The sequence below is a fragment of the Drosophila pseudoobscura genome, chromosome X, assembly GCF_009870125.1.
Source record: "Drosophila pseudoobscura strain MV-25-SWS-2005 chromosome X, UCI_Dpse_MV25, whole genome shotgun sequence".
Lineage (NCBI taxonomy): Eukaryota > Metazoa > Arthropoda > Insecta > Diptera > Drosophilidae > Drosophila > Drosophila pseudoobscura.
Window position 1 is genome coordinate 46,228,544 of NC_046683.1, and position 16,065 is coordinate 46,244,608.

Below are 16,065 nucleotides of genomic sequence, written 5' to 3' on the forward strand. Positions count from 1 at the left end.
TTTTTTGTTTTAATATATTTTTATATTTTAATAATTGTATGTAGATCTATCGCTTATTGTACATGTGTGTCCTTAAACTACGACGAATTGCTTTTGCTCTTGTTGTGGTTCCTTCGTTTGCTCGTTCGTTTCGATTCTTCATATAAAAAACTCTTGCCAAACAGCTTCCACTTGCTTTTTTTGCACATTTGTACACCATTTTATTGCGACGTCTTCTTGGAGTTTTGGTTTTACATTTGTGTATTTGTGTTTCTGTTTCTGTGTGTGTGTGTTCGTTCTAAGGCAACTGGTTTAAAGGCAACTTTAATATAAATTGTTACTTCTTTTATACTAAAATTTACACCATGAGTGTTTTCATCTTTAATCTTTAATCGACTCTATAGAAAAATTTACAAAAGTACGATTCGATATGTGTGTTAGTATTTTGTTTGTGTGTTAGCGGAGGGTTGTGTATGGGTGGTGAAAAAGTGCGAATGCGGCCAAACAAAATACAACAAAAATAATATAAAAAAAAAATTACAAACAACATTTAAAAATCCCTATACTCTTTGAGTATCGGTTACTAAAACAAAGAATTTGTGTGGTTAATCCTAGTGTTCTCAGATCGCTGATATTAACATGGATTGGTGTGTAAATAGGCATATGCATAGTTCGTAGTTAGAATTAAATGATTATTTTACGATGACGAGACGCAGGCTCTTGATAAAATAAAACAACCACAAAGATCCTTTTTGCAGACGCTTCACAACCCCGATAGCAACGATCTCATGGACTAAGACGCAGAAAATAGAGCGGTTTGTTAGTGTTGCCAAATTCATCAGGAGGAGAACAAGTCAAGGTCAAGGTCATTACAAGCAGCAGGAGGAGGACAAAACCAGATCCGATCTATTCGCAATTAAGAGCAGGACTGGTCCCTATTCTGATTATCATTGGCAACATTTGAACATATGATTTGTTGATGCAGTGATGTTTATACATATGTGGGTGATGATGATGATGATGATGATGATGATGATGATGATGTTGATAATATTGAGTGGTTGTGGAGAAAGCTGTATCTGAATTAGAAATATGTCTAACGAACTTAGGAGCCAAACTTAAAGAATTCGTTGGATGGTGTCTGTGTCGTGTGGTATGGTGTGGCGTGTCCTTTTGTAGCTTAACGAATAACTATAGATCTGATTAACTGATTAATGATTTTTAGTGATTGTTACATTGTCTGCTATCGCACCTAAATTGATCTCAAGATCTCCGCTTAAACAATAAGCGTGCGATTAGCGTGTGGATTCCCTATTTATTACTGAATTTGTAATTACAATTAGGCTATTTAAAAGTTAACTAGCACAACATATCGCATATAGAATAGATTTTTATAAGGATTGTTGCCCGGTCTACTCTTAGCGCTCATCTCCTTTTCTTGCAAGTTCGCGGGATCGTTAGCAGTTTTCCCCGTTTTGCATAGTTTGCAAAGAGATGTCCTAAACTTATGTAATAAGGTTTTCTATTATCTATTATAGTATATAACAAATCTTGACAGGATCTTTGGTGCTCCTTGCGGATCCTTCTACTCTTACTTTCAGTGTTAGTGTGTGTGTGTGTGTCCTGTGTGTTGTGTGTGTGGGTCGTTGTGTGGCAGTTAGATACTTATTAATCGCTGCGGCCTAGTCATAGTTGTACCCGTTGCTTTGCTACCAGTCCTCATCTGTCGTCAGCTGTCTTGTTGCTTTTCAGAGCCAGACGCCCACTGCATGGTCGCCGCCAGCACCGCTTGCAGTTGGCGCCTCTCAGCTTCCGCTCCTTTCGCATCATGCTCCGGCGCCTCCACGACACTACTCTTCGCCTCTTCTTGGCCTAAGCACTGATCGGCGGCACGAGGTCATTCGAACACGTACTGCTGGCGCAAGGCCCGCGCCCTCTCTGGCTGCACACGAGTCGGCAGTCGCGGCACCTTGGGTGCCCGCTGCTTTCTCACCTTCGGTCGGGGATATATCTGAGGCGTCACGATTTCATCCTCGTCTTTGATCTCGGATTTAATACGCGGAACGCAGTATACGCGACGATGTTCCTTGAAGCGATGCTTCAGCACCTGCTGGGCACCGTTGATGAGTAGGCAGAATTGTCGCCAGCTGGCCCGCGATTTTCTCCACGAAGCTTGCGTCTTGGCAAAGCCGTAAAGATTCTCATCGTCATTCGTTGGGCGGCCTGTTTTGCGGGCTTTCGGGGCGGGCTGTGGGCGTTCGATTCGGGCTGCTATTATTGTTCTACTGGCCATGGTTGTGCGGGGTTCGTCTCTCGGTGGCGGCACGTGTATCATCAGAAATTTGAGACCGACCTTGCTGTCCTCCGTGTCTGGGGGAACTTCATTCTTTACCACAACAGGCGGAAATGGCAACGGTAAATGGTACTCCGCTCGCCGTTGCTGACGAGTTCTTGGCCGTTTGCTTGTTTTCTCTTCGGGTTCTGTTTTTAGTGCAAAAGCTGGAGCAACAGCAACTGGAGCAAGCGGCGGCGGCGGCGGCAACATTTCGTGGGGCGTTTCCTCATAGACCACTGGCTGGATCAGATATTCGGCGGGGATATATACTCCCGGCTGTTCCTCATCGAAGCCGAGGAAATCTACATCGTTGGATGTCACCCGGGAGATTCTGCGAGGAGGCAAGAACGATTCGCGCGGTGCTGCTATAGCCGGCACGGGCTCTTCGAGCATGTTGATGTCCTCGGTATCGGACTCATCTTCGGGTGACATACCTGGTGTCGACATTGGTTCATCTTCGTAAACCATCTCCCCCTCCTCTACCTCCACCTCTTTCTCTACCTCCGCGGCCTCCTCCTTCTCCTCTACCTCCTCCTTAAGCTGCTGTGGGGAGGATGGCACAATGAATTCGACTTCCATGTCGCTACCTACCCCGCACACCCAGTCGCTCGCCAAAATATCATTCAGATGCGGACGATCGGCGGGATCGGGCAGCATGCAGCACTCTACCAGATGGCGGAACTCCGGGCTGGCACTTAGCCAGAGCTTCGATTCATGATTGAACGTCTCGCTCTGCATGCGTCGCCGCAACTGGTGATGAATTTCTGGAGTATGTTCCGTGTCCTCCTGATCCTTGCGATAGGGCGGATGGCCCACTAGCATCGTGTACAGCGTCGCGCCAAGCCCGTAGACATCGACGGCCGGCGTATACGTGACCATATTGGGATCCTTGAGCATCTCGGGCGGTGCATAGTCCAGAGTGTAGCGCGGCTTGTCCTGCCAGCTCGTGAAATTGCTGCTGTAACTGTGAACACCAGAAACGAAAGAGAAGACTCGATTATAGGAAGAGTAAATAGAGGTAATATTAGAGAAGAGGCACCCACCAGGCACTGCCAAAGTCAACCAGCTTCACCACCATATCATCGCGACTCTCGAACACAATGTTCTCGGGCTTCACGTCACCGTGTATGAACTTTTTCGAGTGAATGTGACGCACCGCCTCCAGAATCTGCCGAAAGAGCTCACGGCAGGTGCGCTCGTTCAGGGCGTTGCGTTTGATGGGCGCCGAAAGCTCCTCGCCGACAAGGAACTCCGTGAGGATCCATGTGTCGCACTTGTCTCGGAAGGTGCCCAGATATTGGACAATATTCTGGTGGCCATCATTTATCATGGCGCAGGAGGTCAGGGCGTCTACTTCGGATGCACGAAACTTTGAGAGTGGGACAACCTTGACCATGAATATCATATCGTTGGTGCTGTCCACGGCAAAGTAGCAGGTACCGTAGGATCCACCCGCCGTGCGGCTGCCCAGGTCGAGATCTTGCGGTCTTGACGGCATATTCTGGTGATGGATGGAGAAAACAAGAGATTAGCATAAGCTTGAATGTGGGAGGATGGCAAAGTGGGAGACTTTCAACCGACCAGTAATCCTTTGTTACAATATTCAATGTGGCAGTTGTTGTCTCGGCGCATTTGTTCCAAATGCTCGGGCGCCACATAGGTATATCCCCGGAAAAGGCGAATGCGACTGGGGGGTGCATCGCATTCGATGTCCTCTGGCCGCTGGTCGGTGAACTCGCTGCTGAAGTTCTGGACGTCATCCTCGCATGTGATCACGGGCTTGTATGGGGCCTTGCGGCGCTTGGCGCGCAGGTCGTGCCAGTTGATGCCATGGAAGAAGGGATGCTGCTTGATCTCTTTGGCATCGCGATCGTTCTTGCCCAGACGCAGCTTGGGGTTCTTCTCCAGCATTTTGAGCACAAAGTCTTTGGCAGCCGCGCTGAACGATGCCGGTATTGGCGGCTGATCCCTTTGTATGCGCCTTGAGATCTCCGACTGCTGGCTCTGGCCATCAGAGGTGGAAAAGGGTGGTCCTCCGGTGAGCAGTTCAAAGGTCAGAACACCCACAGACCACCAATCGACGGCACTGTCGTGACCCGGCGGCCCAGTGCGTATGATCTCCGGTGCCATGTACTCCAGGGTGCCACAGAAGCTGTGTGCCCGGTGATCATTCTCTTCCGATAGGATCTTCGACAGCCCAAAGTCGGAAAGGACAATGTGTCCGTCTCCATCGAGAAGGATGTTCTCAAGCTTTATGTCGCGATAAATGATGCCCAGCTGATGCAGTTGCTCCACCGCCAGCACCACCTCGGCAATATAGACGCGCACGCGCGCCTCATCGAACTGCTCGGCATGGTACAAATGGGTGAACAGTTCCCCGCCCTTGGCAAAGTCTGTAAAAGCATTGGCATTATGGTAATCTTCTGGTCAGCATAAAGCTATTATCATCGACATCTTACCGAGAACCAGGTACAGCTTCGTTGATGACTGGAAGGCATAGTGGAGGCCGACCAGGAAGGGGCTGCGCTGTACGGCTTCTAGTACCTGAAAAAGGAGCAAGACGTGGGGTTACAGCAAAAACAATCTTTGTCATATTTTGTTCGCTTCTCTGTGGTGTCTGTATATCGATTAGAGCAAGATAGCAAGAGAGCAATAGCGAAAAAGAGAGAGAAAGAGAGAGGGAGAGAGGAGTGTGCCGTTTGTGGGTGGGTCGAAGATGGATAACTGAGCAGTTAGCAGTTACTTTGGCACGAATTCATTTCATTTATAAATGATTTTCATTTTTATCTTTGTCTTTGTCTTTCTCTTTCCATTTTCAATTGTTGGGCAGAAAATAAATAAACTTTCTCATTTCAGGTTTTGTTCCTTTCTATTTTGGCCAAATTGTAGCTAGCCGGCTATCTGGTTGCCGGGCTATGGGCTATAACTGGGTTAGTGGCACAGAGGCAGTGGTACCTTGTAAAAAAAAAACAAAAAAAAAAAACGAGTACTCCCGCCTACAACCCCGGCGGCAGTCGTCTGTCTGCCGGGCTGGGCTGGGCCGGGCTGGTGGGAGGGAGAAACGTAAATAGCACAGAGAACCAGGCGACAGCAAAGCAGGCCAGCGCCTGCCCAATTGTAAATTTGTTCAATTTATCTGTCAGAAAATGCGCTTCTTATCTCAGCTTCTCGTGTTCTTACTCTCTCTCGCTCGCTCACTCCCTCCCTCTCACTACACCTGTTTGCAGTTATTTAACGAATCTGTTGTTGTTGCTGTTTCCTTTTCCTTTTCGTTTTCTATTTTCATTGATTTACTACGACTCTCTCAATGTCGCGGCCGAAAACCGGTTGCAGTAGCAGTAGCCACAAACAACTTCCACTATAGATCGGAGCTCTCTCACTCTCTTTCTCTTCCTATCCGAATCTCTCTCTGGTCAAGGTATGTTAAATAGAGGGTCAATCAGTGAGGAGAGTACCTTAAACAGGTTTGTTTGCCTTACCGTCTGCCTAATTTACCTTGCCTCTTTAGCTCGCTCCTTAGCTATCCTCTCTACGCTCTCTCTCTCGCTCTGCATTACTCCGTTAACTTTTTGCCGGTGCAACAAGAACAAATCGGAATGTGGGTCACAAGAAGATTCACGTCGTTTCGTGTCTTTTCCTCCTTGTTGTGCTTCCTCGTTTACTCTTTCTCTACTCTTCTACTCGTCTACTCTCTTCTTTCTTCATTTGCTAATGGAAACTGTACGTGTACATACACAAGCATGGACGGGACGTGTGCAGCTTGAAGGTTGTCTCCCGCTTTGCACTTTTATTAAAGAAAATATGTTCTGCGGCAGTGACTGCAGTCAGGGGCAACGGTAAAAAGGTAACGGTACAAGTACACCGAAAAATAAAACAACAAACAATCTGCAATCACTTCCAATGGACACGTTACCCTTCTCTTCGTTTGTTGCGATTAAAAGGGTTTTACTTTACACTTTCCACTCATATATTGTCCTCCTCGCCCCCGTTAAGTACTTACCACACGCTCTGTTTTGGTGTGCTCGGCCGTCTTACGCTTCTGCACTACGGTTATCTTGTTTAGGACCTTCATGGCATACAACTGGCCAGCATCGTGACGGGTCAGTTTTCGCACAAGGAAAACTCGTCCATACGCTGCACAAATGATTGGTTATTGGAAATGATTAGGCTAATTTCAGGGCTTACATATAAAAGGATCCACTTACCGCCCGTGCCCAGAACACGTATTATTTTAAAGTCGACTAGACTCACTGCCTCATCACTGTATAGTTTTACTGTACGGGAGAGATGGGGATTATAGTTAAATTCATAAACATTCATAGAGACTATCAATTTCCAAACATAACAAGGCTTGCCCCTCCACCCTCCCCCCCATGGAAAGATCACAGCATATTTGAGAGGGACGCACGCACATTCAATTGTATTGTTTTTCTCTTCTCTTCCCAACTGTTTACATGCTCACATATGTATATGACATCAATACAGAAATAAATGCGGCTCTAATCTCTCAGCGAGCGTTGTATCGCATTTTATTTTTACCTACAGGGCAGCGCACGTGCGAGACACTTGCTTCGGCGAAGCGTCGTGTACGACGACGACGACGACGACGCCTAACAGTAAACATGTGCGAATGATGCGAAAGAGAGACGAAAGCGCAATAGAGAGGCAATAGAAATAGAAATTCAGTGCTGTAGTACTCTCGTCTATGCAGTTGTGTGGGTCCGAACAAGGATGGCAATTTCATCAGGATAAGCAGCAGGTGGCTGGCTGTGGGGGTGGGGGAGTGGTAGGGGATATGAAATGAAAGATGAAGCCAAAGCCTGCGCAACAGCCGAACCCAAGCCCAATGCCAACAAAAGAAACTCTCCTTTCGTATGCCCTCTCTCTCTCTATGTTCTCCTTGTCCAGACACGTTCAATATGTATGTACATAGGCAGAGGCAAATAACGGTTCATTGGCCTGTGCGTCGCCTCGCCAAAATTGGTAGAATTTACGATTATGTGGTGGCCCAGACAGATGCCTCCTTCATGTCGTGGGATTACAATTATTTCATAAAATGTCCCCAAAAGACTACATAGGCCCTCTATTATACATATGTACATAGGTCTAGGACTCACAGTACTTCTACTCCATCTACCCATCTTCCACTCGCCTCCTATTTACTGTGGCAACTTGTCCTTGAACCGACATGACCCTCAAGCCAAGGCCTCTTCTAACCAAAGGGGGGACCATTGATAGATCTCAGCGTCGCGTCCATTCAACCCATGTATTATAAATGTTCTGCGAAAATTTCGAATTGTTGTGAAATTTGCGGCACATTGACACAAACTCCGTAAGAGGTTAATGGAACCGCCTTGCTTTGGAACAAACCTGTTGTTTTATTTGAAAATACAAGTTGCTAACAACGAGTAAAGGTAATTTGCACGAAACACAAGCAAAACACACTCGATTCCTTAAGGGTACAATAACCTAAAAACACACCCGAGAGCCTCGAGTGGGAGCACAACTCATTCTTCGGCCGAATTATTGATTCAACAAGAACAGGGTACAAGAAAGTGTGAAAGTATGAGATAGCACATCCCACAAATGGGAGACTTGGGAACCCCCCCTCCCAAAAGCTGAGCCAAGAACTTGAAATGTGAACAAATGTGGCAGCACCCCTCATGCCACAGCTACATACACATATTGGTGCAGTGTCGAAAAGCTCCCAACTAATTCATTCGCGATTCAGTTCTATTTGGATTCATCGAATTTTCTGCTTTACATTTGGCAAACTTTGAATCTGAAGTTTATTTCACACAGAATTATATGAAATATTATGACAAACAAGTATTTGTTTATATTCTATTCTATCCGTGGATCTTTAAACCGCAATATTTAACCGCAACTGGCCTTGATATGCAATATACTATGTATATGTATAATATACTCTTTTAGCAGGTTCTTAAACTGTATAACCGCACAGAATGTTGTTCTCTCATCCCGTTCTAGGCAAAGTTTAATGAACGCAACAAAGCCGAAAAAAAGAAAACACAATGACACTCGAGCAACAAGTAGAATGTTCTTTCGGCTGCCATCATCTGGTTTTCTTTTTCCCCTACCACCCCTCCACCCCCACCCCTCTTGTCGTAGAGGAGGCAAATGTTTGTCCAAAATTCTGTACATAATGCACTTCTGTTAGCCAGCTGTATGTTAACAGAACGTGTGCGGTGCTGTACAGAAAAACAACACCGAGAGGAAGAGAGCGATAACATTCGCCGCCGATCACGTAGGGGTGTGGAGAGAGCATTTTGTTGTGATCGAAATGCCAGCAGGAGTGGGGGGGGGGAGGCGTAAAGATAATTAAGCAACTAAAATAACGATTAGAGGCAATTATCTACAAAGGCTAGCGGGTGCTATAGCTGATATTCGAGGAGTTGCATTGTCAAGTTCAAGTAAATAAATTGCCTCCTACTGCACCCGCCTCCCCGCCCTGCCACTACACCGTCGCACGTTTTTGCAAACACACACAGGCAGGAGAACACGCATAGCCACGACTGCATGCCCAAAGTGTACGAATTGGTGGGGTGAGGCATTACCGAAATGCCACTAGATCTTCTGCTCTCTCGGTATTTTTCAATACTACTCTCAACGACTTCATGCGAGAGCTTTCTCTAGGTGTGCCTCACCCCTTGATAAACACAACTTGTCCATGTCGATGTTGATGTTTCGTTTCCACAATTTCCAAGAAACTGAGAAGCTCGAACTTCCAAAAACTATTATAGTCCCCTAGCTATGTACATTCCATGGCATCAATCGATTCCACTGTGCCTGCCGAGGGTGCCATCAAAAGCCACTGCCACTGTCTGAAGCCCAAGCATGGCCCCACTCACCGTATGTGCTGTGGAGACGAGAAAAGGCGGGAGAACTTTCGGTCAGTAGAATTAACACCCAACGCCCAAAACGGCATTCGCATGCACCGCCCCCTGCCCCCGCCGCCAAGGAGCAAGGGGCGGGGGCGGCGGCGGTCGGGGGGCAGCGGGCGGACAGGGTCGACGGCTAGTAGGTAATTGTGTCAAGGTTAAATGCACGTGCTACACTTGCAAAAGGACACCAAAAGGCCGCCCGCCATTGACCAAGATGCAACGGAAGCGCATGCAACCCACCTCACCCCACCGTACCATGCTTTACGCTCTCAGAGTTTTTCTTTGACTAACTATCGCTTTGTTTTCCTTCGATGAATGAAATATGAATACAGTAGTAATTCCCTAAGAGCCGCCTTGCCAAAAATATTTATTTTTCTTCTGTCTGAAAACTGATTTGCATTTTTTTTCTGTATCTCATAGGCGTCCTAGGGGACGCCCGGGCCGATTAGGGGAAATTTCCATGCATTCAACATTGGCAAGCTTGACTGTAGCCCTTCCCATCCCGGGGGAGGGGTAAACTGGATGTTTAAATCATGTTTGAGTGGATGTTTCCCCGACTCACCGTAGGACCGAAGATCTGTTACGGATTCCAGGTCCTTCTGGTGCGCCTCGTTGTTAAGATCCAGCGGAGTGCTGTTGCTGGTGGGGATGCCAAAGTTGGGCGATGCGGCTGCTGCTGCCGCCGCCACTTCTGCTGCGGCAGCTGCCGCTTCTGCGGCCGCCGCTGCTGCTGCGGCGGCTGCAGCTATGTTCTTCGGATTAACGTTCTTTAGCTGCAGTTTTGTCATGGGAGTAGAGGCTGTGTCGTTCACCAGAACCACCTCGTCCTCCACTTCCAACACGTCTGGCTCCTCGTCCTCCTCCTCCGTGTCCCTGTCAAAGTAGTCCGCCGGCTCGTTCTCCTCGGACTCTGCATCCGAAATGCACACTATCTCCGCCACATTGGGTGGGGGTGAGGCCGGCAAGAGCGGTGTGGGTGGCGATATGGTGTCGCGGTAATTGTAGTCTTGCTTTTTTGCTGTTGCCGCAGCCCCTTTTGGAGGCGATGGCGATGGGGTGTTGATGGCGCTGGTGGCCTTCTTGTTGTTGCTGTTGATGTTGTGTTGGCCGTTGCTCACATTAATGTTCCTGCTGTTACTGTTGTTGTTGTTGTTGCTGCAGGCAATATACTTTTTGTTGTTGGTTTTCGTGGTGGAGACGACGGCCTGCTGGCTCTCGCTGCCCGGATTCTGTTGCTTCATTTTGCTCCTCTTGCTGTCACCGTTGGTCAGGGGGGGCGAATGGCCACCTTTGCTGGCCCGCCGGCGCTTGCTGCCACCATTTGTGGCATGGCCATTCTTGCGATGCTCTTCATCGGCACCTTCTGAGGCCGACACCAAGGCCGCCTTGCGGCTCGACTTTCGGCCGCCGGACTTTAATTTTACCGGCATCTCAGCCGGCTGCTTCTGCGGGCGATTATTCATATCTGCGGCTGGACTGCTATCAGGGAGGGATACTGGCGGTGGTTTTCTCTACGTATTCCCTTACGTAGGCAACAAGTTAAAAGCAGTTCAACAATTCTGGCAGTAACCACTCAAAACTCATGTCGCGCTGGTGGTCTGCTAGACGGGAGAAAATAAAATAAAAAATGAAAGAGTTTACCATTAGTCGTCGGGTGTGGGGAAATCCAAATATTCTGTGGTATACAGTAGACACTGTCAAAGAATCTATTTGCGTCGCATATAAGTGGGATTCACCGTGGGCCTCCACATGCCATGCCCCTGCCTCTGGCCATGACCATTCCCCTTCCGATACCCACAATATGGTACAGTTTCAACACACAGTTGGCTGGCGCTTTGCACGCAGTGCTCTCTGCTTAATAATTAAAATTGGAGACAGAGTTAATATAGGAGCATAGTGTAGCGGAGCCCCAGCTCCGACACTCTCTCTATATAAGAACTATAAGAACCTAAAAAATATTAGCAGACGGAAGGGACAGCAGACACTTGATGGAACTGTGGGGATGACAGGGAGAGTGTTGAATTATGCGTAGGGCTGGGCAATGTGCAACACTGATGATAATGCAGGGCGATTTTTGCAGCACTGGTAGGAGCTCGAATATTATTCAACAATTTAACGCTGCGTTTGCTTTTATCACAATCTTTAGCAGATTGTGCTATGCTACAGTTTTCTCCTCTCTTCTCTGCCCACCACCTCTTTTTCAACTTTTTACTTTTCACACTCACACGCTGGCATTCCTCGCTATCGGCGGTTCTGGGGGACGCGTTTTGTTTTCGTCTGCTAGTTTCTATCGCTTGCTGCGCTGCTGGCGAAGATTGGGGACACTCAAGGATATTTTTTACACTTTTTCCACTTTATATACAAGCGAAAATATTATTTATTAAGTATCTCGTCTTAGATGAGTAGGTTTTTACACGCGAACAAGGTTTTTACCGCCGCTTTCTACTTCTCATTCACGCGCACACACACACTGATGCGCGGGACGCTCTCCGCCATCTGCTTTACGCTCTCATTCGTGGACACTTATTAGCTACAGCCACCTTGAGTGCAGCCACAGAAAAAAAATCCGCGGATTAATAAGATCTTAAAGCACTTAAATATTCAGTTGTAGATAGAAAAATCGCGCACGAACTACAATATTTAAGTGAAATATTATTTTTCCAGAAAACGGCACTTCAGAAATTTTCATTTGCTCATCTGCTCAGTGTGACCGCACACTTATCATTAAACAAATTTCGTCCGACCCTCAGAAACATACTGAAACAAACCAACTCATTTTCAAAAGATACCGTAAATATACCGATAGAAAACCCATAACCCATTTAAGCCACCACATTTTAAAAGGGCAAAAAACTTCAGTTAAACAACGGAACTGTTTATAAATACTTGTTGTATATGCATTCGTTAAAACTATTATCGTGGAGTGCATTTATATCCACTGGTAGACAATGGACAATCGTTTTCCATGACCGGAAATCATATTCCTCATATTTTCATATATATTTTTAATATTACCAGCGAGCTAGCACCCACGAGCAATGAACACATAATTTTTTTAGATGAATCAATAAAAGAAGTTTTAAACAAAAATCAACAAAAAATATACCATTATTTACCGATATACCGAAAATATGCACTGTACTCCATTTCGAAGTCAAAATACCCGAAAAGTATAACCAGCTGCATACATTTTCTTTTTGCGTTATTGTCATATGCTATCGGAATTCACCGCCGATGCCGATTATCTGTTATCGATGTGCGATAGCGAAGTGCTGTAATAGTGTATAAAAATATCTGTTTATTGACAAAAACTAAGAATTGATTATCTAAAAAATCTCCATTGTCTGTTAATTTTTTTACAGGCACCATTATACTATAGAATTGATTAAATTGCACTGCAAATGCTGTACATTTCCTGTGTATCGACAGTTTGTATTGATATTCGTTTTTCCGGTTTATTGCATTTTTGTAATTTGAAATGTAAATATTAATATTTAACCAAAATCTCGTCCAGACGTTTTCGTTTCAAGTCTGGCACCTTGCAATCGTCTGTCGGATACCCCACTGCCAGGAGTATCAGTAGTTTCTCGTTCACAGGTCGTCCGAGCAGATCTCTCAGGGCTGGGCCACAGTTCAGGGGAGTTGTGACCAGCGATGACAGGCCCGCCGCCTGGAGGGAGCATAACAGGATCCCGGCAGAAATGGACGTTGAGATTTCATTGTAATAGTGGGTTTTCCGTCGCCCGTCCCTGGCGGTGCCGTAAGTCTGCTTAAAAATAAGGATCAGATAGGGAGCATCCGTCAGATACGGCTTCACGTGGTTTGTTTGGAGCGGCCGCAAATCCGTGACCCACTGGGGATGCATGCGCTTGTTGTAATTGATCTGCTCCTCGTGTTCCACAATCGCACGCACGGATTGCTTTACTGAGGCCTCCTCCACCACGCAAAATGTCCAGGGCTCAGTGTGGGCTCCACTCGGAGCAGTACCAGCCGCCCTTATGCAGTCCTCAATGACGCCGAGGCTGGGCTTGGTCAAGGGACTGAACGAGCGGATGCTGCGACGTCCACGCACTAGTTCCAAGAAGCGTCGGGCGCCATTGGGATTGAGTGTCTGGCCAGGAACAAACTGCACATGCGGCTTCTCCTCCAGAGCGGGCTGCAGGTCGTCTCTAGCTTCCTCTTCGAGTTCAGCTGGAAGCAAATCAAATGAATACTGAAGAATTGAATAATGAAGAATTTGTAAAAAGACTATACTTTCAATATCCCCATCCCTGTCGGTGCTATAGTTCTTGGAACTCTTTTTCCGCTGGTTTAAGACGTACTTAATGGCCAAAACGAGAAGTAGACCAAGCAAACAGCTTGGCCAGTGCTGCAGCAGCTTGGAGCTGTTCAGAAATGCCTCCACTGCCATCTCGAGAGAGTTTGTATCTGCCGCGCGCTCGGCCGAAACAGGGAAGCCACAAACAGTCGCTTATCACCAGTAACTGGGTCAGGGTTTTTGCTGATAGTGCCGGATGGAGCGCTCAGTTCGCGGGTCGACGGCAGAACTGGCAGTCGCAGGCGCGTGTTGCTCCGCCCTTCTGTCCCGGCCCTGGCGATGCTCTTCTCGGGGCATACTGATTCGGACCCTGTTTGGCCGGGCACTTCTTCTGCGGCGGTGCCGGCGGACAGCGTCTTCCGTTGCAGATCGGTGTGCCCTTCAGGTGGACCAGCTGGCGTTTGTGCACCTCCCGTAGTATCTCGATGATCCGCCACTTGGCATCGAAGTAAATGAAATCCGGCGCCGCAGTTAGTTCTGTGCGAATCATATCGCAGAGCATCTGAACCTGTTGGGCATTACCCCCCGTTTGTTCTGGGGGAGGGCTCTCCTGGGCCTGGAGAGCAGGCGCCGGGCATGGGACGCTATACGGACAGCTCTGTGGTCCGCAAGGTTTCGGCTGCTGGCGGACATCTTCATCGGGCGGAGTAGTTGGGTCCATGTGCGATTGACGGGATAGGTCTGTGACCTCCTTCTCCTTTTCGGTGGAGTAGAATGATGATTCCACGGACATTTCGGTATCTGGGGCCTTCTGGGACTGGTTCTGAGGTTTCGACTGTTTTGCGGGCGCGCTCCGTTTTTGTGTGGAGGGAGAGAAGGTAACTTGCCCATCCACATCAGCGTTCTCCCTCGGGGCCTGCTGCTCCTCTATGGGTTTGCTATTTTCCTGCTGCACCTGCTTCTCCTTTGGCTTTTTCTCCTTTTTGATGTCCTTTTCGCTGGGTTTATTTTCGGGTTTTCGCTTCATGCATTTGCCAAAGCACGCACCCGGCGAGAAGGGGGTGGGGGGGCCGGCACAGGCAGCAAGATTGACCATCTTGCTGCGCAGCATCTCATTGGTGGCCAGCGCATTCTTCAGATCAGTCGTAGATGGCTTTTTGTGAGATATCATGCTAGAGGCGGACCTGGACATGTCCGGCGCGGGGCGATTGGGCAGCCCAAGGTCGCTAGAGCTGCGTGGCCGGTTCTTGTCGAAGTTGATGCACAGATAGGGCACAAGGAAGAGGAACTCGTTGTAGTACTGGATGGAGGGGGTCATGATCTCTCCGTAGTTACGGCACGCGCTCTCGATTATGGTGTACTCCCGCTCGAATAGGTTCTTCAGCTCCTCCAGATAGCCGCGCAGATCGTCGCTGGTCTGGCCGGGAAAGGACCGGGTCATGTCGATGTAGCAGTCCTCGTCGATCTCCTTGTTGCCGTAGTACGAGTTCTTCGGGTTGTAGAGATTGTCGTGCTTGCAGTAGAGCCGGATCAGCTTGCGAATGTCCTGCTCCTCCAGTGGGATGTTGAGGTTGGTGTTCAGTCGCTTTATCTTGGCCTGCTTCAAGGATTTGCGCTGCTTGCGCTGCTCCTTGGACTCCTTGTTCCTCCAGATAAACGACAGGAAACGTTTCTTGGGGCTATCCTTCGGCATCTGGGAAGCGGTGCTGGACGAAGCTTTGAGTGCGGCTGGCATGGAGTTCCCCGACTCAGTATGCTGGCTGCGCTTCTCTGCGCTGGAGCTGGGCAACGCGCGCATTTCTCGCATCCTGCAAATCGAATCGGAACGCTTGAAACAGCATCGCTTGTGTTTTCGTTCCATGCTTCGCTATCTGGCTCTTCAGCTGGTAAGTGTTGGAACTGGTGGGTTCAGGCTCAAAAGTCTTTATGGGTATCAGCATTATTACTTGAATTTATTTAATTTTGTGACATTCTTTAAATGGAAACAAACTGATATAATTTTTAAATTTATTCTATGCAGCCCTGATTAGCAGTCTGTCTGCGACGTTGTTCAACACCAGCAAAGAGAGCGGACTTACAGCAAGAGAGAAAGAGAGAGACCAAAACAACTGAAATAAGTTACGTGAAATTATAAATAAAAAATAAGGAAATAAGCGTTCAGCCGTAGCCCAACCATAAGCGCCAGTATTCCCAAACGCTCAACAACCCAGCTGGGTCCGATCTACCTGTCGTTCAATTCAGTTTCGACTGCCTGCCATGTGACGTTACTACGCTCCAGCCCCAAAAATCTTCCATCTGAATCGTACCGATCCGTGCGGGGGTGCTAATTGGCGGAAGACTTCAATTCAATTAATTACACGCAGAAAACCCCATTTCAACCTATCACAAAATCAAAATTCAATCCGATACGCAGTCAACAGTTGAAACTAATGTTCATGATAAAAGTGCAATAAATCAATGGAACGGGCGGAAGTAGCAGCCGTAGCAGAAGCAGCAGCAGCACTGGAAAAACGGAAGCAGCGATAGCAACAAAGAGAGCAAGACTTAACGGCACTGGCGGCGTAACGGTATAAAACGCCCAGCCGCTC

At 47.7% G+C, this 16,065-nt stretch overlaps 2 protein-coding genes across 5 annotated transcripts; both read right to left on the reverse strand.

The window, feature by feature from the left end:
- On the reverse strand, positions 1 to 12,354 carry JIL-1 (JIL-1 kinase). Of its 4 annotated transcripts, none has more exons than XM_033383739.1 (8): positions 12,336 to 12,354; positions 9,782 to 10,817; positions 6,520 to 6,588; positions 6,315 to 6,448; positions 4,774 to 4,858; positions 3,896 to 4,707; positions 3,358 to 3,815; positions 1 to 3,278 (listed from the first exon to the last, which is right to left on the reverse strand). In XM_033383739.1, exons 2-8 carry the CDS (start codon positions 10,680 to 10,682, stop codon positions 1,877 to 1,879), a joined length of 3,861 nt encoding a protein of 1,286 aa, XP_033239630.1. In that variant the 5' UTR covers positions 10,683 to 10,817; positions 12,336 to 12,354; the 3' UTR covers positions 1 to 1,876. The 4 variants fall into 4 exon arrangements, with proteins under 4 accessions (XP_033239630.1, XP_033239629.1, XP_033239627.1 ...); XM_033383738.1 differs by having other exon boundaries at positions 9,782 to 10,820; positions 12,336 to 12,353; XM_033383736.1 differs by lacking the exon at positions 12,336 to 12,354 and adding an exon at positions 11,445 to 11,976.
- A 306-nt stretch (positions 12,355 to 12,660) lies between these two features.
- Positions 12,661 to 15,923, reverse strand: LOC4812976 (uncharacterized). The gene is made up of 3 exons (XM_015187366.2): positions 13,746 to 15,923; positions 13,474 to 13,690; positions 12,661 to 13,410 (listed from the first exon to the last, which is right to left on the reverse strand). The coding sequence occupies exons 1-3, from the start codon at positions 15,336 to 15,338 to the stop codon at positions 12,707 to 12,709; spliced, it is 2,514 nt and encodes an 837-aa protein (XP_015042852.2). The 5' UTR covers positions 15,339 to 15,923; the 3' UTR covers positions 12,661 to 12,706.
- Between the last annotated feature and the right edge of the window lie 142 nt (positions 15,924 to 16,065).